The sequence below is a fragment of the Rhinolophus sinicus genome, linkage group LG16, assembly GCF_036562045.2.
Source record: "Rhinolophus sinicus isolate RSC01 linkage group LG16, ASM3656204v1, whole genome shotgun sequence".
NCBI classification, from domain to species: Eukaryota; Metazoa; Chordata; class Mammalia; order Chiroptera; family Rhinolophidae; genus Rhinolophus; species Rhinolophus sinicus.
Genome location: NC_133765.1, coordinates 39,111,053 through 39,132,134, shown reverse-complemented (window position 1 = coordinate 39,132,134; position 21,082 = coordinate 39,111,053). Strand labels below are relative to the sequence as shown.

Here is a 21,082-nt window from a genome sequence, read left to right as displayed (position 1 = left end):
CGCCCCCACGCCCGCCTCAGGACCCCGCGTCCCGGGCTGCCCGCGCCACTGCCTGACGGCACCCTCTCCCGTCCCGCGCCGGCAGAGGTCGGGGCGGCGGCTGCTCTCCCTCGCGGGGCCGCCGGACGCGGCGGCGAGCGCCCTGGCCCGCGCGTGCGGCCCGGGTCCCGCGCCGGCCTCCCCGGGGGGCGGGCCCGTCAGGCAGTGGCGCGGGCAGCCCGGGACGCGGGGTCCTGAGGCGGGCGCGGATCTCCTCAGAGGCGACGGCGGCAGCGGCCGGGCGGGCGGTGGCGATGCTGTGGCCGCAGCTGGCGGCGGCGGAGTGGGCAGCGCTGGCCTGGGAGCTGCTGGGCGCCTCGGTGCTGCTGATTGCGGTGCGCTGGCTGGTGCGGCGGCTGGAGAAGCGGCCGCGGAGCCTGGGGAGGCCCGGGCCCCCCGACCCAGGTAAGGCCCTCGCCCTCGCTGCCTCCGCGCCGGACCCGCCCCGCCGAGCTGGGCGCCGTGGGGAAGGGCCTGCGGGGAGACTCGGGCGTCCTGAACGCGGACGGCGGCGGAGCCGTGAGTCTGCGGGCTGTTTGCTCGTCTCCTCGCGCCCTGGCTTCACTGAGGAGCCTCTGGGGTCTTGCGGCCCGAGCTCGCCCCCCTGCCGCCCACCCTCCCGCGTCCGGGCTGGGCGCCCTTCGTGTTCGCCCACTCCTCGCCCGGAAGCCTGGTTTTGTCCCGCAGAATACCCAGGAGCTCGTCACGTGCTCTGATGGGAAGGTGACATGTTATTAACGACCTACCTGGGACTCGGGTCCGACGGGTGCTTGGGGACGACTTAAGCCCCGCGTCTCGGCTCCGCAGCTGGGGACGGTGAGTCTGGTGACACCAGCCCAGCGCGCCCTTCGTGCTGTGGGGCTGCCGACAGTTTTACCTTCTCACCCCTTAGAGTGTTGGGTGGCGACTTCAGCCACGTGCCGATTTGTCCGGTCCCTCTGTCAGCCCCACTGGCCTGGAGACTCGGCAGGGCCGACGCCGACACGAAGCATCACCGGCCGCCGGCCGCACGGTGTGGCCCCTGGGTCCCGACCGACATGAGAGTTGCAGGGGCTTTTTCTTTAAAAACCTCTTTTAAAACTTTAGCCTTTCCTTTTGAAATCATCGTAGACTTATTTATTTTAAAAATGACAAAAGAAAAATAGTACAAAGCAAAGATGATCAGCGTTACCAGCCACTGGCGAAATCCAAATGAAACCTGCAGCGAGAGGCCAGGACACTCGTCTTAGAGTCGCTGAAATAAAAAAGGCCGGTGTTACGGAGGGCGGAGGAGCTGGGGCTCGCTCACTGCCCGTGCAAATGTTAAAGGTGCGGCCCTTCTGAAAACCAGGCACTGCACTCGCAGAGAAATGGAAACTTCCTTTCACTCAAACCCATATTCAAATCTTATAACTTGACTTGTAATGGCCAAAAACTGGCACCGCCCCAGTGTCTCTTGAGGGGTGAGTGGTTAAACAGACCGGCGCGTTCATACCGCGGCTGCAGCTCATAGTGGGACAGAACCGTTGGTCAGTCAGCACCTTGCAAGTGTGTGATGCATTCACCCAACATCCTTGAAGGGAAAGTGTGGCTTCAGGGGACAAGTCAGTGTTGCCCAGGGCTGTGGACGGTGGAGAGGAGGTTGGATGTAACTGGAAAGGTGCAGCAAGAGGAACATCTTTGTGGTGGGGGGACAGTTCAGGAATTGATTATGGATCTGTGTGGGTGACAACCAGGCATGGAATTGTGTACAAAGACACAGCAAGAGAGCGACTGCAGAAACTGTTGAGGCCCAGGGCCTCATTAATTGTGCTGTGACGTCCAATCCTGGTTGGATCGTGCACTAGTGTGTAAGGTGTCACCATTCAGGAAAGCCGAGAAAAGCCGGGTGAGGGGTCCAAGGACCGCTGTACTGTTTCTCAACTTCTTGTGTTTATAATTATTTCCAAACAAAGAGCTCAGGAAACCCTGAACACCATTCATTTAGCTTCCGCGGTGTTAGCATCTTGCAGAATCACACCACAGGTGGGGGCACCGACAAGTGTCATCCACTCTGCAGGCCTGAATGTCTCCTACTTGTATCTTATCTTTGTCTCTATCAGTCAGTCCGTCAAGGTCATGCAGATACTTTCAATTCTAGCCCAGGGGTCAGGAAACCATGGCCTACAGACCAAATCCGACCCCCACTGTTTTGTGAAAGTCTTAATGGGACACAGCCACGCTCTCATCTGTAGCTGTTAAGCATTTCAGAGCCTCAGAATTTTCTCTGGACCTTAGACAGTTTGTGGCCGGTCTAGCCTTCCCCTTCTCCTTATTTGTAACTTCCCTCTTTGTCAGTGAGGAACCTGGCTCTCATGGGCCACAGTTTATCCAGTTATTTGCTGTATCCTAGAGTCCACTTAAAATGGCTTCAGAGCTGCTGGTCTATCCACTGTGAAAACACATACCAACTGGATAGATCCAGCCAGATAGGGTACTAGTTTGCGTACCCTTCCTTTTGTCTGTGTCCTTAGCATGTAGTCACATTGTTTTTCGGTTACTAGATTCTCCCCTGTTTATGTTACTACTTTGTAATACAGTTCAGTTTATTTGTTTGGATTTGTATTCCACTTGGGGGGGTCTTCTCCCTCATCTTTTTGTTTGTTTACCTATTTTTTGAGTATGTGAATCACAAACGTGTTTCTAAAAGTCAGAACACAAAGTTATATTTTGAAGTGCTGCCCTCCCCTGCCCTGGGCCCTCTGTCCATTCTCCCTGTCCATTTCCAACCTACCCACAGGTAACCAGTCTCATTAGTTTCTGCTTTATCTTTTGTTTCTTCTGCACAGGTGAGCAGATACTTGTATTAAGAATATTAGTAGCAGAATGCACTTTCTTGTTTTTATTCAAGTTGACTTTCTAGCCTTGTGTATTCTACAGGATTAATAAGCTTGTATTACCTCATAGCTTATTAGCTGTAACTGACATTTGGGGATAATTTGTCAGTGCCGAGCACTATGACGTAGGCTTCGCATGCATTATTTAATTCTCATTGTAGCCTAAGAAGTAGAGCTGTTGTGTCCATTTTATAGAGGAGGAAACTGAGGCTTAGATTACATAACTTGCCCAAGGTCAGAGAGTTAGTGGTATGATATGATGTAATGTAATTGTTCTATTTAGGGTTTGAAGGGGATGAAATCCCCTTCAAACTAGCCCATGTTAAAAAGGTAGCTTTAGAATAAGGAAACAGCGATAGTATGAAAAATAGAATATTGTCAGAAATGTAGTCAGTTTCTCTCTGTCTTCCTCACGTCGGCCCCAGTCATCCCCACCCCTCAGCCTTTGCCTTGCATTTGGCTTTCACCTACCCTGTGCCTTTCCTATCAGGTCCCATTACCCAGCCACCTCTATTGCTCCTATGTCCACATAGGCAGAGAACCGCTTAGGTGCTGTCCGCGCCCAGGTGGGATCCTGTGCTCAATGGGCCTGCCCCTTCAAGTTCTTGGGCAGCTTTAGAGGAGGCTGTGCAATATATTCATTGTTTATAGGACTGTTAGTTCCTTTTTAAATAAGTAACAACCCCTTTTGAAATTTTGGAGTTGGGTGGGGGGAGGTGGCATCATAAAAAGTGTTTTTTAAAAAGCAGTACACAAAAATAGGATAATATAATGAACCCCTTGCACCCATCATCCTGCTATAAAAAGGCATTAATATTTTGTTTTATCTGTCACTGGCCCCTCTGTTTTGCTCTCCTGCTGGGGTCATTTAAAGGCAATCCTAGATGTCCTGTCATTTTACCTGTAAACACCTCTTAAAACCTCTGCTCCATGGTTTCAATGGCATATTAACATGCTCAGTTTTTTCTTGAGCTCCTGTCTTTTGATCCTAGGTATCACTCACTGTTTTCGTGTGTCCCTTGTTTCTCTGGTTCTGTCTCTTGGTACCCTAACCCCCATCTCTGTGCTAATGACTCCCAGATCTGTTCTTCCCACTCGGGACTCCGTGTCTTCTAAATCTCAGAGTGGAGCCCACTTGGCGTGCTGTGTGTGCTTCTGATGCTCAGTGCCTGAACTCCATCTGCTCTGCCTCCAGTACTGTGCCCCAGGTGCAGTCACTTCCTGGACACCTCGACTGCACACCGTCGTGTTACCCTGGGCGGCCTGCCCTCAAGCCCTCCTGTGGCATCTAATCCGTCCGTCTTGAAGGCCACCTGTTCTCATCAGAGCTCTTGTCCCCGGTACTCAGCAGTGCTCTCTGCCCGTCGTTTCTTACCGTCTCCCCTGATTCCAGCTGAGCCTATGCTCCATAGACTTAACAGCTGTTTCTCCAAATACATTGATTAAAGCCCCAGTTCAAGTCCATTTGTAAAGTGCGGGTGAACAGTGGTGATACCTACCACACGGAGATATTGTCACTGTTAAATGACTTCATGTATGTAGAGTGCTTTGGATAGAACCAGGGACGTGGGAGGCCTCACAAAACATTAACCGTGACTGTTTGTTGTTGGGATTAGCAAAATTACTGCCAGAGCTCTGTGGTGCCTCTGGTTTAAATCTGCATAACTTCCCATCACTTAAGGAATAAAGTGCAGTGTCTGTAGGGTAAATTTCTGCAGTTGGAGTTTTGATGGAAATTGCCCAGTTTCCTTGGGATTTGTTTCAAGTTACATTCCAACTAGCAATAAATGAGTGTACCTGTTCCCCGGTGCGCTCACCTACCTAGAGTAGCAGTGTCATCCTATCACGCACATTTCTAGGTCATAAGATTCTTATTCCAATGAACCAGAAACTGCTTATCTTAATTTTGTTTATATCATGATAGATTTGGAAACAAAAACTTGTGAAAATTCTCATAGGGAGTTCGTAGACTCCAGAGAATATGGAGAAACGCTGGATTGAAATGAAACTTTGAAGCCAGCTTTTTTGCCTCTTTCTTTCTTCCTTCTAATAAGAAAAGGTGCACTTACAGCCATCGGATTGATGTTTGTTGTTTGGGACCTAGGTGAAATGACAATGGATGCCATCTTGGCTCGATTGAAACTCCTGAATCCAGACGACCTTCGAGAAGAGATTGTCAAAGCTGGATTGAAATGTGGACCCATTACCGCAACCACAAGGTTCATTTTTGAGAAAAAATTGGCTCAGGCGTTACTAGAGCACAGAACGCTGCCTTCACCCTCTCCTGACCAGGGCACCGCAGGGGCCTCCACTCTCAGCCAGGACACACACAGGACTGTGAAGTCTGTGGTAGGGAGCCCGGCCCCGCAGGTCAGCTCTTCTGAAGACAGAGATTTGGGCTACAGCACAGGCGTGAACCCTTCGCGGGAGGATGAGCTGAGGTCGCAGACCTGCCCGCTGCCCTTCAGTGCCGCGGCTAGAGTCGGAGGCCCCCCAGCCGTGGCAAGGGCCTCTGCGGAGCCACCTCTGTACTATGGGGTGTACCCGGCATACGAGGACTCCCCAGCGAGAAACGGTAATGTGACAGGTGCGTGGTGTTTCTTACAGGGGGAGCGTGGACAGCAGGGGAAAGGTGATTTTCAAAATCCCAGACAACACAGGAGAAGACAGAGTAGTTTAATCACCATAATCCCATCCCCCCAAATTAACTGCTGTTGGCATTTTTATATAGAACGCTCCTAAAATTTTTTTAACATATACATGAATTTTTTTAAATTCAAATTGAAAATAAATGAATAAAGTTAAGAAAATCGGATTGTACGAAATGTATTTCACTTACAAATATATATTGGCTGGCTGCCATTTGCTAATCATCTCCCTCCTTTTTTTCCTTCTTTTATGTTGATGAATGCAAGTGGCTCATGAGGGTATAAATAATTTTCAACATCAAACAATTGCAGTTTGAAACAAGACTAAAATAGCATTGAGAAGAATTAATGAAAACTTAATGTTGATTAGAATGTCAGAAACTGCACAGTCGTTATTACTGTGTATCATGTGTGATGGTGCCCAAAATAGGAGAGTAGCATATTAATGGTGTCATGAGTAAAATGGGTATCACAAGTAGAATGGAATATTATTCAACCATGAGAACTTTGTAAAGAAGTTTTAGTGACACTGGAGATGGTCACAGTGCAATTGTTTTTCTTTTTAATCTTTATTATAAAAGTTGCTTTTTATAAAAAAATGTATTATATGTGTTGTATACAGATGGTGCCAAAAAATTGTATACACATTTTAAGAACTGAAAAAAACTATTAAAATTGTAATAGTATATACCGATAACAAAAGATGAATACAAGTCACGTTTGACTTCTGCAATTACAAACGAGGTGCTCAAAGTGGTTACCATCAGTGTAATTTTAATAGTTTTTTTCCTTTGTTAAGATGTGTATACATTTTTTTGGCACCCTCAGTATTCTGTATATAAAGTAAATGTGGAATTTCATTTCTCCTCCCCACTCAAATCTTACTAGAAGTAAACCACTTAATAACTGCTTTTGCGTGTATATATATGTGTACATTGTTTTTATTTCAATAAAAATGGTAAGTAGAAGTGTCAGGTCAAAAAGTCTGCATTATTAAAACTTTGAAAGCTGCCATCCTCCCAAAGGTGTTACCATTCATTGTGTCTGAGACAATAACTTTTCCAGGATCTCTGCAATATAATATTGAACTCTAAAAAGGGACAACAGATACCTTGTTTCCATCCATCAGTCATACTGCATTTTACCAAACTTCCCTTTATATCGCTTGAATAAGGGAAACCTCTGTTTTGTTTTAAGTCGCTTACCTTTTTTATATGGTTACAGTCGATTTGTTTTTATTTAATGAATTGCTTGGTCATATCTACTGACCATTTTTATTAGGCAATGGACATTACCATTCTTCTGTTATATCAGTTCAAAATTTTTCCCCTGATCTGTCATTTATATTTTATGTATTTATGAGAGTCTCATACAGAACTTGATTATGATAGCTTCCCTACAGAACTTTAATATTTTTATATAATCTCTGTTATATACGTTCTATATTTACAAGTTCTGTTCTTTTCCTTTATGTATTTCCTTCTGGATTTCTTGGCATGCTTAAAAAGGCATTCTCGACCCAAAGTTATGTTTAAAATTTTCTTACACTGTTTTGCTAGTATTTTCATAGTTTTCTAACTTGATTTTTAAATTTTATTTAGCCCATTAATCCGTGAATTTTATTTTTTAGGATGGAAGAGTATCCTTGGGTATGAAATTACACACATATATAAAATGTGCATGGTATTATTTATGTGTATAAAATGTGTATGATATTATTTATATCAACACACATAGATGATCACGCTCATTATGTTCTTTTGGCTAAAGCCATTTTTCTTCAAGATGAAAAGTCTGAAATATTAATATGAGAAAAGTCAGATGACAGGGTACAGTTGATTACTGTTAAACATGGCCTTCAGAAGCCAATAAAGGACACTGCCTCCCGTCACTCATCTTTGCTTTCCCTTTGGTACTTTCCCGTGCAGAAAGGATTCATGTTTATGAAGATAAAAAGGAAGCATTGCAAGCTGTCAGAATGATTAAAGGCTCCCGATTTAAAGCTTTTTCAAGCAGAGAAGATGCTGAGAAATTTGCTAGAGGAATTTGTGATTATTTCCCTTCTCCAAGCAAATCCTCATTACCACTGTCTCCTGTGAAAGCAGCACCGCTCTTCAGCAATGGTGGATTGAAAGGTGAATAGCTGTTCACACTTTGGCATTACTGTCACATTAACCCACCACATGTTTTGTGCTCTTTCCTAATTCCTAGTAGTTAGTTTTCTCTGCCTTTGAGAGAAGTCCAGTTAGTTTACCAGGAAGTGAGGGCCCAGGCCAGGGAGCAGTGGGAAGAGAATGGCTTGTTGGGCTGGTCTGGGGGTTGGGGACCACGGACCATGAAGGTGGAGGACAGAGTGGGCCAGGCAGCTCCTCTGGGCCCGAAGTCTACAAGGCCGTGGAAAAGTGTAAGGACCACCCGGGCCCCCTTCTTCTCTGCTCCCTTCTCTCCCTTGCCGCACTGCCTGTTGGGTACAGCAGCTGTTTTGATATTGAGCCTAGTCTGTTTCCCACCTCAAGCTACGCCTACGTCTAGGCCTATGACAGCTGCTTTGACCAGATGACCTTGCGAAAGTCGGGCCACACCCACTTCTTGTTCAAACCTGGTCTTGGGAGGCGGCCTCTGTGTTCAACACTGTCAGGCCTCAGTTTGGTCCCCTCCTGGAGCTCACAGGTGTCCTGCTTCCCTGGCTGGCTGGGGTTCCAGAGGAAGGGTGTCTCCTCGCGACATCTGGTCATCAGTCGAGAGGCCCATCTGCCTTTTTTCCTCTGTTCCTTAACCTGGCCTTACACTAGTGCTTCTTACATGGAAACTGGATGATTTCAGACAGTTACAGGTTTCCCTCTTGGCAGTTTATGAGAATTTCCCTCAGGAACATCTCTTTGGGATGGTCTCAGGTATTGTATTATACCTGAGAGCAAGCCACTTTGGGCTCGCTGCCTTATAGGAATGCCCCGCGCGCTCCCAACACCTGTGGGGATGCTGGTGGCCGTGCGCCTTGTCCGTCCTCCACCTGCCTGCCCAGTCGGGTCTTTCTGCCATGTGCTGCTGCAGTGTGTGTGTACCACTGCTGTGGTGGGGACATCGTCCGTCTGCTCTGTGCTCCTTGTTTCTCACCTGCTGCTCCCTGCTGGGTCGTGAGCCCCTAGGAGAGACTTTCATCGCCCTCAGTGGAGCATGTAGAGGGTGATGAGAAAGTGTTTGTGGAATGAAATGTTAAATTCTGTCTCTCAACAACAGATGGTTTGTACGTACCTGAGTCAGAAACAGCAAACAAAGAGCGAGCGAACAGTTACAAAAATCCCCGTACCCAAGACCTCACTGCCAAACTGCGGAAAGCTGTGGAGAAGGGAGAAAAAGACTCCTTTTTCGAGCTCGTCTGGAGCAATCCCCGGTATCTGATTGGTTCCGGGGACAACCCCACCATCGTGCAGGTAAGCCTGCTTCCCCGTCGCTCGCGGTGGGACTGGGGGGTAGAGATGAAGCTCAGACCTGGCTTTCCTGCAGGAGGGCTGCAGGTACAACGTCATGCATGTCGCTGCGAAGGAGAACCAGGCTGCTATCTGCCAGCTGACCCTGGAGACGCTGGAGGACCCCGCGTTCATGCGCCTCATGTACCCGGACGACGCCCCGGACATGCTGCAGAAGCGCATCTGTTACATCCTTGACCTGTACCTGAACACCCCCGACAAGGTGGTGAGTGCGCCCTCTTCTCTTTCTTGGTGGCAGTGATGGCCAGTGCCACCGTTCAGACAAGACCTGTGTCCTGCTGTTGGAGTGTTCCCTGGGTCCCTGCGCTGTGTTTGCGTGGGGAGGGCCAGGGAGGAGACACGTGTTCACTGAGCTCAGAGAGCCTAGAAAAGATGGTGTAAATGACCCGCTCACGCGAGAGGTCTGCCCCACCAGGCAGGTGGGCGGTGCTGCTCCCAGAACAGTTCCCTCCCTCCTCTGCCTGACTGAACTGGGTCAGTGCCAAAACCTACGGAGACGAAAGTCAAAAAGGTTTTGGTGTCTTTGATCCCAGTGTTCTGTGTATATCTTTTTTTTTTTTTTTTTTTTAACTTTGCAGTAGGAAGATTTCCTGTGGGTTAAAAATTTCAAAGTGTTGATTTTTTTGGTGCATAAGGTGTAAGTAAAGATCCTTGAAACACAAAAGTTTTATGTATTCATTTACGGGAAAATCCAATAATAGCTTATAGTCAGGAATTGTAAACTCTCAGCAAAACGTACCGTGTTTCCCCGAAAATAAGACTTAACTGGAAAATAAGCTGTAGCGTGACTTTTTAGGATGCTTGTAAAATAAAATAAGCCCTAATGCGTCTTTTGGAGCAAAAATTAATATAAGACCTGGTCTTATTTTCGGGGAAATATGGTAGGGCTTATTTTATATTACGAGCATCCTGAAAAATCATGCTAGGACTTATTTTCTGCTCAGGTCTTATTTTCAGGGAAACACGGTAGGAGTGTGGAAAGTTATAGCTGATAGGAGAGGGACCAAAAGCATAGTGGAGTGGGGTATGATTTATTATTTCATAATATGTATTGAGTGTGATGCACTGAGCTGCAGAATTGGAAAACAAGAATAAGTTTTAACGAGACATAAAAGAGGGGAGATAATTGACCCAAGCTAGCAAAATTATAGCAAGGGATAAAGAGAAAACTGATGACATAAAAGCAATAGTAATAAAATAGGACAGAAGGAGCAATAAAATAGGACAATAAAATAGGACACAAGGAGCAAAGGCAAAGCATAGCAGGTGGACTAAGTGTGGACAGCCTGCCCGAGCGAGGCTACCTGACGTGGTTAGCAGGAAGTTTGACTCTGGGTGTAACACAGAGCTGTGCCCTATAGGAAGTGCGCATATCCACAAACAGTAGTTCATAATTTTTGAAATTAGATGTGGCAGGTCACATTCTCTGATCACAACCCACTAAGAGTGGGAATCAGCGTGTTGGCCGCAAGCACTTGGGCTGTGTAGAAAGCGCAGGGACTCAGCAGAGAGCAGGCGGGTGAGCAGCGGGGCTGGGCCAGCCAGGAACATCAGCAGAACCCAGGGCCTGCTGTCTGTAGGAACAGAAGTTCCTCGCAGGAATGAGGGGAGAGGTTGGGGTCAAGTTTGCAGAGCTCAGAGCAGGGTAGAGCCGGACAGATGTTCTGGGGTGTGAGGGAGGAGTGGCTGAAAGAAAGCAGGAGTGTTGAGGGCCCTTTGAGGTCTGACGCTCTGAACACCGAGTGACAACAGCCCACCTGATGTGCGGGCATGGCAGAGGGTCAGACAGTTACTGGAGCGAGAGCCACAGTTTCTGTAAATGCAGCTTTACTGGGACAGCCATGCTCATTCTTTGTCTGTTGTCTGCGGCTGGCGAGAAGGCCAGAGTGGGGTGGTTGTGGCAGAGACTAGGTGGCCTGCAAAGCCCACGTTTCCTTTCTGGCCCTTAACTGAGACATTTTGCTGAGTCCAGACCTTTCCAGGTTGCCGTGGGAAGTGGTGTGAGGTGGTGAGATGGCCCTGGATGGTGTGGATGATGAGCATATTTGCTTGCACAGGACCACGAGGGTCCCCTACGACGTGGACTAGAGCTGGGAGTGTGGGCACCAGATCAAGGCCCATTAGGAGTGGTGGTCACCCTGGGCAGGAAGCTTGGGGTGGCAGCCGTGGCATACGGAGGGAGTGGAACCTGCTGTCCTTGGTAATCACAGGTAGCCACAGGTCCCTGTTGTGGCTCTATAGGTGTGAGTGGGTTCCATGTTGGACGGGCTGCATGTGAGCCTGTGGCCATCTGTGTGGGGACGCCTGGAGGCAGGCGGTGGGCTCCACAGCTCTTGGGCTCGAGGGTGCTGTTACCCTCAGGCCCACTGGTCTGTAGGCAGCAGGTAAAGGTGCAGCTGCGGGGAGCCTGGGGAGAAGACCACCAGGGCAGGGGAACATTGAAAAGCATTGTGCATTCAGCAGTGGAGTTTACTTCACGGTGGGATTAGCTGCCAGAGAGTTTCCTCTGAGTGCGGACCAGTTTCACAGACTGCTGTATTCTGGATGTTGACTTCATCTGTTTATTTCACTTTCTGAGCATTGATTGTAAGATATAGTACCAGGCTCTGAATTGTTAAAGCTACTGTTTACTGAGCAGGTATCACACGCCAGCTTGGTTGTAAGCTCCCCACCGGACCTGGGCACCCAGGCACTAGGTACACAGTGGCGAGGGCACTGCTAGGCTCCAGCCTTGGCATCAAGTGGATGTGTGGCAGCGTGCCAATTACAGTTCAGTTATAGAAACAGTGTCTTTTTATGGTCTTTTGTCTTTGAGGGTTTTGTTTGTTTTATTAAATACCTGTTTTCATTGTAAAGCAACCTTGTGAAACAAAAGTGTAAATAAAAAATAAGTGTTCTTCTCTGCACGTCTCAGGGCTACGACACACCGCTGCATTTTGCTTGTAAGTTTGGGAATGCAGATGTGGTCAACGTGCTCTCTTCACACCCTTTGATTGTGAAGCGCCCACGGAACAAATATGAGAAAACACCTGAAGATGTAAGTACCTATTAAAATGCTGTTACTATGTAGTGTTAGAAATGAAAAGTACATACAGTTACAGCCAGTGATCTCAGCTACAGTGATGTCACGAGTAACTGCCTCACGGGCGCCCCTTGAACCCTGACTGCTGAGTAAAACGCGCTCTGTAGAGCCAGGACAGGGTAGACTGTCCCAGCTTGCTGATTTTGTTTCCCTAAAACGTTGTCAGTTCTCAGCTGCTCAGAGTCTTTTATTAAGTTCCCTCGTACATACCTCAGGTGACCAGGGTCAGAGAGAACAGAGGAGGTGGTGGTGATGGTGATGGTGATGATGATGGTGACGGCGGTGGTGATGGTGGTGATGGTGACTGGTGGTGGTGGTGACTGTGGTGATGGTCATGGTGGTGGTGGTGATGATGGTGACGGTGGTGGTGATGAGGGTGGTGATGCTGAACACAGCTGATATGTTCAGCTCAGTGTGCACCAGGCACTGGCCTGACCCCCTCCCTGTATTCTCACCTGACCCATACAAGACTTAGGAAGCAGGCCTTGTCATGACCTATACTGGCAATTGAGCCAAATGTGCCTTGGAGAGGGCAGATGTGCGTCTATGCCTGTGAGGTGGAGCAGGAAGTGGACCTGACCATGCCTTAAGAGCTGTTAGCTGACCTGGACCTGCCAGCCCTTTGGAAATAGAACCTGTAAGGATCCTATTCTAGTAGTGAATGCCTCCTTTGTAGTTGCTGTGGTTACGTAAGTAGTGCCTATTTTCTGTGGAAAATTTAGAATACACATAAAAAGATAAAATTCAGACAGTTCTACAACTTAGAAATTACTCTTATTTGGATATTTCTGACTCAGCTGTTTATGTGTATACGTATGTATATTTTTCCAATATAAAATACTATTTGGTAACACATTTTAAAAGCATTTGACATCTTTCAATCAGTTACTAACTTAAGAAATGCTTAGTTGCTGTACTCACAGGGCACACCGTACAACTGTATTCCAGTTTGTTTCTCATAGGCTGGCAGTAGATGGTAATTTTGTGGTTCCTTAATTTGGAGGTTATTGGTTTTTTATTGTTTTCCTAGCAAAATCGTTCTTGTCACTACAATTCTTCAGGGGCTTACAAAGTTGATTCCTGTAGTTGCAAAAAGGAAACATTTGTGTTCCATGCTAGATAGGCATTCTGTTTCCACACAATCAAACAACAGGCTCCCAGGCAGCGGAAGTCAGAACTGAGAATTGTGAGCATGTCTGGTGTCTCTCATCTGAGTTGATAGTGCACTTCGAGGTTTCTTTTCCTTGAGGAAAATTAGAAACTGTAGAGTAACATGAAGAAAGAAAATAAAGTTACCCATAATGTCAGAGCTTTTCGTGTTGTCCTGGCCCCTTAAGCTGTCACAAAATGTTCTAGAATGTTGTACTGTTCAACACACTTTTTTTTTTTTAACTTTTATTTATTTAAGTGTGTTTTTCCAGGACCCATCAGCTCCAAGTCAAGTTGTTGTTTTCAGTCTAGTTGTGGAGGGCACAGCTCACAGTGGCCCATGTGGGGATCGAACCGGTGACCTTGTTGTTAAGAGCTTCGCGCTCTAACCACTGAGCTAACTGGCCGCCCACAACATACATTTTTGATTGTGGGCTTTATGAAATATTCAGTATTAGATACTATGCTTGTTTTGTTAACTATAAAACTTGCTTTGTAAAATTCTAATAAAATGTGATAAGTTAAAATTTAGTGTTCACTTACTCTTTTTTTAAATAGGTTATTTGTGAAAGAAGCAAAAATAAATCTGTGGAACTGAAGGAGCGGATTAGAGAATATTTAAAGGGTAAGGTGGGGAATTGGTGCCTGGAATGTGGGGCCCATCGTTGAGCCTCTCATGCAGCAGGTGTGTCTGATCCCTTCTCGGTTGGAATCGAGCGGAGGGAACGCTCCCTTTCAGCCCTTTCTGCATCAGGGCCTGGCCCCCTACCTGGCCCTGGCCCTCCTTGGCAAAGGCGGGCTGCCCTCCCTCAGCTCCCTGGGCTGCCCTCCACTCCTGCACCCTTGCCAACCCTGGATCTCGTCACTCTAGATGAAGAGTGGAAAAGCCTGCTCAGCTTTTCAAGAATGCACCCTGTTGGGGCAGCCCTTCCTGCTCAGGTCTGGGGGGGTCCACTTCCATTTTCCGGGGCCTCGCTCCTCTTGTCAGGAGCTTGTGGGACTCAGAGACACTCGAAGGCCTGTCTTTCCTTCTCTCTTGTTTCTATTCTTATCCCGATCTCCGTGGGTCTCCATTTGAAGCAGGAGTCAGGAAGGGGTCAATAGATGCTGCTTTTGTAAATAAAGTTTTACTGGTACATGGCAGCCACAGCCATCTGTGGGAACATTGTCTCCAGGCACTTCCTGCTGCACCTTCCCCTGTGACCTCATCGCACTCCCTTGCTCTTCCCATATTTCAGGTCTGTTTCCAGTGTGTATTCAGTGACACAGAATTGTGTCAGACAAAAGGAACAGGGCATTGGGAAGTGCCGGAGGTTAAAATGTGACTTCTTTTTTACATTTCTCAAGCTCTCACTTAACGCCAGTCTTGCTCACACAGGTCCGGCCTCTCCATCCTTTACTACCTGTGGGCGGGAGGAGGTGTTTGTTGCTCCCCTTTCCCTCCTTTTTCTTTTTTCCTCCAGCAGAGGAAGACTGGGGGACTCATTTGGTGGGTCCTTCAGCTCCTGAGCTGATGCGATCTTTTTATTGTTAGTTCATGGAGTCACTTGCAAAGCCCCTGGTGCAAAGCTCAGTTTACTGGGTGCCCAACGCATCCGCGGAGGCAAGGAGCCATTGTAGCAGATGCGTTCAGCCATGGTGTGTCCCCTCCTCCCAGGACACTACTACGTGCCACTCCTGAGAGCAGAGGACACGTCTTCTCCAGTGATCGGGGAGCTGTGGTCTTCAGACCAGACGGCTGAGACCTCTCACAGTGGAGGCGGCCCCAGAGACCCCGTCCTGACCCTGAGAGCCTTCGCGGGACCCCTGAGTCCGGCCAAGGTGAGCTGCTGTGGAAGCCTCTGGAACCAGCTCCTGGAAGAAGCTGGACACCTAGCGCGAGGCTGGACACCAGAAGCACTAGGTGTCAAGCCTCTTTCTTTGTGGTTGGTCTTAGAGAGCAGGTGTCATGGGGTCCCTAAGGAGTTAGTGACCAGGCTTCCCAGTGTTTGCTGGGGAAACAAAAGTGTCTTGACTGTTCCTCACATGCTAGCCAGGGCAGATGTGGTGCTGAGCCCACACTGCAAAGAAGCGACGTTTACCTGGGGTAACCCTCCCATGCCATCGCCACCTGCTTCTCCTGTCAATGTCCAGGGCCCTTCTCACAGGTCCTTGCCCGTGTAGTGAGGCTGACCTCTCCACAATTCTTGAACTTGTATTGTCACTAGGAAACCTCCGTTTGCAAACTTTGAAGTTTGCCTTCTGGACTGAGGTGTTTCATACATGGGCTTGTATGTAATCTTTCCTCGTGTTGAAAAAAATTCTAGTGGCAGTTGGTTACAACGCAGTGCTCTAACAACAAGGTTGCCAGTTTGATCCCCACATGGGCCACTGTGAGCTGCGCTCTCCACAACTAGATTGAAACAACTACTTGACTTGGAGCTCATGGGTCCTGGAAAAACACACTTAAAAAATATAAAAGTTAAAAAATAAAAATTCTAAATAGTTACCTGCAGCTATAAAAAAGACTCCAAAAACAAGTGATACCAGTTAGGATTATATGCTGCATAAAACATAAAACTTGAGTAAGAGTGACTTAAAAACAAACGTTTTTCCTTTGTGTGACGGGACAGTGACTGGAGACCCTCTGGGTGGCAGCACTGACCCCACAGGCCAGCCGCTCGTCCTTCCTCACCTCGGTCAGAATGCAGCCCTGTGGTCTCTTAGCTCCAAGGCAGGTGGGCGCATTGCCCAGGTGTGTTAGGAGGAGCCAGACGTGGGGAGGCATCCAGGTGGTTCTGCGATGCTGGTGGCTCTTCATGGTTACCTGGCAGCTTGGCTGCAGGCCTTAGCTCAGCACACCTTCTTACAGGCAGAAGATTTCCGCAGACTCTGGAAGACTCCGCCTCGAGAGAAAGCAGGCTTCTTTCACAACGTCAGGAAATCGGATCCAGAAAGAGGCATTGAGAGAGTGGGAAGGTACTGACAGGGCTGGTTGGGGAAGTTGTGCTATGTGCTGTGTGCTGGCTGGGGGCAGGAGCTCTAATTGTCGGTGCCTCAGAATATTGGTTCCCAGAAGTCGTTTGCTGGGACATCACTGCTTTCTCTTCAAGGTCTAATTCCTTGCAAACGTACGTGCTGCAGCCCCTATGCGAGGGGAGGGCACTCGTGCAGCCTGTGTCTGAGGGATGTTACAGTGTTTCCCGTGAGCAAGGAGGAAATAGAACACAAGAAACTTCTAGTAAGAAAGTTCCCTGAAAAGTGTATTTTCCACACAGGACGCTGAATTACAGTGTAATCAAAGTGTCAGTGAATGTTACAGAACTTTTTCTCAGAATAGTGCACACAGTTTCAGGTTTACAGCTTGAACCTGAAAAGGATTTCAGAGCCAGCTTTATGCTACTGTTCTGAAAGCGGACGTCTGTGGCTGTGCCAGCCCTTTGTTTGGGCCGGTCCTTGCTGGTGTCTGGCTCGTTCTGTTGTAACAGCTCCAGAAGCTCACTGCTCGGCCTCACCCTGTTAGGTGGGGGCCCTCGTTTAGCCCACAGTTCAGGATAAAATCGTACCCAATATTCCAGCTTTAAATGGCTGTTTTTATGTGAGCAGCTGAGTTTGCTCCGGCTTCCTGGCTGACTGCTTGCGCTCTGTCCTTACAGGGAGCTGGCGCACGAGCTGGGCTACCCCTGGGTGGAGTTCTGGGATTTCCTTGGCTGTTTCGTGGACTTGGCCTCCCAGGAAGGCCTGCAGAAGCTGGAGGAGCATCTCACGCAGCAGGAAATGGGCAGGAGGGCCCGACAGGACACGGGACACGACTCTGCCTGTGGTGAGGATGGGAAGGGTGACCGTGCGCTCGCGGACCAGGAGCGTGTTCCTGTGCTCGCGCGAGCTCCTGCGGCTCCCCTCTGCGCCCTGGCGTGTGCCTGCCTGTGACCGTGGCTTCCTTCCCATCTCCCTGCCTTTGAGGGAGGAGGGCTGGGCCTGGAGGCTCCATCTCTGTTGGAAGGTCCTGCCCTCCCCAGGGTGACGCAGCTGGTTTGCTGTCTTGAGTCAGGCGGGTGCTTCCGTGGGATGTGTGCTGCTGGTGGGCTTTGCTGAGAGGGCAGCCATGGGTCCCCGTGGTCCCCAGCCCTAAAGAGCTGCTCTCTCACTCACAGGTTGTGCTGGGAAGGACAGCAGCTCTTTGCCTGTGAGGGCCTTTCCAGATGAAGGTGACGACGTGAGCTTGGAAGAGATCAAAAATCGGCAGAACGCGGCTCGAAACGCCCAGCCCACAGTCGGAGCTCCCAGAGACGCGGGTTGCGACCCCCTTCCCTTCATAGAAGCCTCAGTGCCGACCAGTCCCCTCAGCAGCAAAAACGGGTTCTGCAGCCCCCTGAGTGGCGGCGAGACCCTGGGTGGGAAGAGACCAGAGGCCCCGAGCCAGCAGGGGGCCCTCCTGTCACCTGTTTGCGGCTTGACTGCTGAGTTCAATAAACTCAATTTGCAGAATCTAGAAAGTAGCTTTTCTAAGACACCAAATAAAAGTATGAAAAGCAGAGGTGAGAAGGTGCTGACATCCAGAACGGATGCGGTGGATAGAGACTTGTTAGAGCCTGCTGATGCTGACAGACTCGGAAAGCACCAGATGAGGACGGAAAGTGACATGGCAGCGGGAATTGCCCGAATGTGCCTGCGTTCCAGCAATCCCGGGCACGCGGCCCAGCGAGGCTGCAGCTCTGTGTCCCCAGAGCCTTCGTTCCCTGCCACGAGAGAGCCTGTCCAGAGGCTCTTCCTTTCTGGGTATGAGGGGGTGTGAGCCGACGGGTGACGCTTTCTGCCTTGATGGCAGGGCGGGTTCTGGGGATGCTCCCCCTGGGCTCAGCGTGTCCTCTGCTGCCTTCACCTCCGCAGCCCGCCAGCTGGTGCTGACGTGACGTGACGGGCCAGCCATGGCACGCGTCTGCTTGCAGTTCCATCCTGTACTGCTTCTGAAGCTGAGAATGCAGTGGGCTGAGAAGTCTGTTTTAATCCTAGGTGTTTCCTTTTCTGCACCTTGTAGAGAGGAGCCGACGAAACTGGATCGGGACGTTTTGGCAGCTCTGGAGTGTGTGGACGTGGACCCTGGCCAGTACCCAGCCGTGCACAGATGGAAGAACGCCGTCCTGGGTTACCCGGCCTCCGACAGGCAGAGGTACCGTGGGCCCCGGGACCGTCTCTCACAGGTGGTTGGTAGCTAGCTTCCGGAGGCTGGTTCTGATTCGTAGGATGTGGTGGTTCACCTAGGACGCTGGCACACCCGTTGGCCAGGCTCACGTGGAGCTGCCCTGACGTGTGGTCATGGCTGGCGGCACCCTGAGCAGAGGGGGTGCAGGGAGGGGCAACCCTGGGATTCCATGGAGATTCGGATGCTCTTTGTCTTCAGGGCCCCTGGTTCTGAGGCCCTAGGGCCTCTTCTCGGAGCTGCAGTGGCCCCCAAGGCTCAGGAGCAGGAACCCAGGTCCTCCCACGCCTGTGCTTCCTGCGCCCGCCTCATCACGTGTGCTGACCGACCTTTCTTGGTTCCCTCAGCTGGCCGAGCCCCATGATAAAAGGGAAGTTGATGTCTCAGCTGCCGGATGTCGCGTGCCCTCAGAGCTGCAGCCCAGGGAGAACTGGTCCCTCGGGGGGCAGCCCCCGGAAGCCCGGGCCCGCCCCCCACTCCCCCGGCCCAGGCAGCCCTGGGCGCTACAGCCCCGCGCACGGGGGCCACCTGCGCAGGATGGTGCGCCTGGCCCAGCTCGCGGCCTTGTAGGGCGGGCACCCTGCTGGGCTCGCTCACTTCTAAAGAAAGAGGGTAATAACGTTTGTTGCTAAAAGTCACCAAAAAAAAAAATCCAGATTAATTTATTAATCCTCATTTTGAGAGTAAAAGAATTTTAGAAAATGCAGATGTTCTGTATAAAATTGAGAGTTCTGGTTTTGGGAGAAGCTGATGAAAGTTAACTCAGACACGTGTTCTGTAAACGGTCGCTGTGGCAATGACAGACGTGAGTGCGCTTGGGACAGACGGGGTCCGGGCACCTGTGCTCGCCTCGAAGTCGTGTGGGTGCCCGAGGCGGGCTTGGCTGTGGGTGTGGCAGGCGGCCCAGCTCTGCAGACCGGGGTTGTGTGCCAGCTCCGTCTTCTGGGGAGGGTCTCGGACTTCCCAGTTCCTGGTGGAAAATCCTCTCCCCATGCCACTCGATGCCTTCTGGTGAGACCAGCTGCTGAGGCCGTGTCGGCAGCCAGTGAGCCTCGGCTGTCCTGTACTCACAGTGATGTTTATAATTTGGTCAGTAAAAACTTTAAATTTGTGACCAGAAGATCAAACTAGCTCTTCCCTTGGAAAACATCTTGCAGCCGCTGGGGTCACGGCGTCAGGAGGTGGCGGTCCCGCCGTGCCTTGCTCACCTGCCAGGAGCGTGGTCAGAGCACTTGTCCCGTGTTTTATCATTCATTCCAGTTGAGTCTCCTTACAAACAAGTGTTCCATTTTAGTACAGAGACCAGAGGTTTCCATTTGGCGGGTTTGGATCGGGGTCAGGTCCTGGAGTGCGGTTGTTGGGCGTCCCCTGGACCGTAGCAACCGCATGGTCTGTGCACAGTGTGGAGACCCTGTGCCACCGCAGCTGATGCCCAGGGCCAAGCCACATGCTGAGGGCTGGTTCCTTCCAGGCACTCAAGAACACTGCTGACGAGCGGCACCCTGGGAACGGGCCGTGCTGCTGCTGGCCTTAGTGCCTTGTGTAGGTCAGTGACTTTCATGAACTTGCTTTTTGAGAATATGCAGTGACACGAAGTAGGCGGGAGATTCCTTGGCATTTGTAAAAATTCTTCTGTTATGAGCTCGTGAGAGACAGGTCAGGAATATTAGAATCAAGATTTAGATTTTAAAATTCTAAAGGTTCTTGCAACCAGCAGTATAGATATAAGACAGAAGATGCATTCTATTGTAAAAACCAGCGGTGTTTTAAAAAGGCATCTTTGTTCTGAAATCAGAAAATATTCACAGTGCTGTTTTTTTCTACACTCTTATCCTACTGCCCTGTATATTGTAAATATTCAGATGGAAATTAAAAGTGTTTTTGCCCTAATTTTGCAGTCTGCTGTTCCTGTTTTCTAACATTTTAGGCCTCCCTTGACTGTTTCTATCGGGCGGCCCTGGTCCGGTGATGTTTATGTTTGTTTTAAAACCACTTAATGAAGTGTTTTTAAAGCCAATGGTAGTAATTCTAAGATTTCAGAAAGACTTCTCACCTGTGAGTGGGCAGATACCCTTTGTGGTAAAATCTTAGTGTTTTGCGGAAGCAGTGTGTTACTCTGAGTGTCTGTGTGCTGGTTCTTCCCTAACAGTTGTGAACACCTGTCTGGCATCAGTTACTCGGGCACCGAAGTCATACCTGCCCTTTGAGGTGGGAGCTTGTCTGTGATGGTAACAAGTGGTGTGTGATACCTCCAGCTCAAAAGAGGTGCCCTGGACCACTGTGCGGGGTGCCATGTGATGGCTTCCATGCAGGGGGCACCCCAAGGTTCCCTGTGTTTCTGGGGGTTAGGTGGGCGCCATGTGGCAAGGACCACAGACCACTCCTGAGTGGCTGTGGGGTGTTTCCAGAAGCTTTCACAGCCCTCAGAGGAAGTCCCAGTTGTGGGAGAACTGCCTGTTGGGTGTGGTTTCAAATGTCAGGTTTATCGCTGTCCTATCTCCTGAGCCAGCTTCGCTCACTGCGCAGCTCAGAGCACATGCCTTTCCTGTCTTGCACTGACTGACACTTTGCATATGTGCAGACACCCAGACGTTTTCTCAGGCTTACAGCTTGTACTACGTTCCTTTCTCAACTGCCTCAAA

The 21,082-nt window shown here is 49.6% G+C and overlaps 1 protein-coding gene across 4 annotated transcripts; it reads left to right on the top strand.

The window, feature by feature from the left end:
- The first annotated feature begins 239 nt into the window (after positions 1 to 239).
- On the top strand, positions 240 to 20,330 carry ANKLE2 (ankyrin repeat and LEM domain containing 2). Of its 4 annotated transcripts, none has more exons than XM_074321104.1 (13): positions 240 to 444; positions 4,999 to 5,469; positions 7,471 to 7,665; positions 8,780 to 8,973; positions 9,047 to 9,235; positions 11,945 to 12,067; positions 13,820 to 13,886; positions 14,919 to 15,082; positions 16,113 to 16,219; positions 16,897 to 17,063; positions 17,395 to 18,019; positions 18,279 to 18,410; positions 18,788 to 20,330. In XM_074321104.1, the coding sequence occupies exons 1-13, from the start codon at positions 294 to 296 to the stop codon at positions 19,008 to 19,010; spliced, it is 2,808 nt and encodes a 935-aa protein (XP_074177205.1). In that variant the 5' UTR covers positions 240 to 293; the 3' UTR covers positions 19,011 to 20,330. The 4 variants fall into 4 exon arrangements, with proteins under 4 accessions (XP_074177205.1, XP_019604360.2, XP_019604359.2 ...); XM_019748801.2 differs by having other exon boundaries at positions 7,471 to 7,677; XM_019748800.2 differs by having other exon boundaries at positions 4,999 to 5,481; positions 7,471 to 7,677.
- The last annotated feature ends 752 nt before the right edge of the window (positions 20,331 to 21,082 follow it).

Coding starts and splice junctions, on each gene's coding strand:
- ANKLE2 (XM_019748800.2), top strand. CDS start 294: ATGCTGTGGCCGCAGCTGGCGGCGGCGGAGTGGGCAGCGCTGGCCTGG. Junction 7,678..8,779: donor CAGCAATGGTGGATTGAAAG/GTGAATAGCTGT, acceptor TCTCAACAACAG/ATGGTTTGTACGTACCTGAG. Junction 16,220..16,896: donor GGCATTGAGAGAGTGGGAAG/GTACTGACAGGG, acceptor CTGTCCTTACAG/GGAGCTGGCGCACGAGCTGG.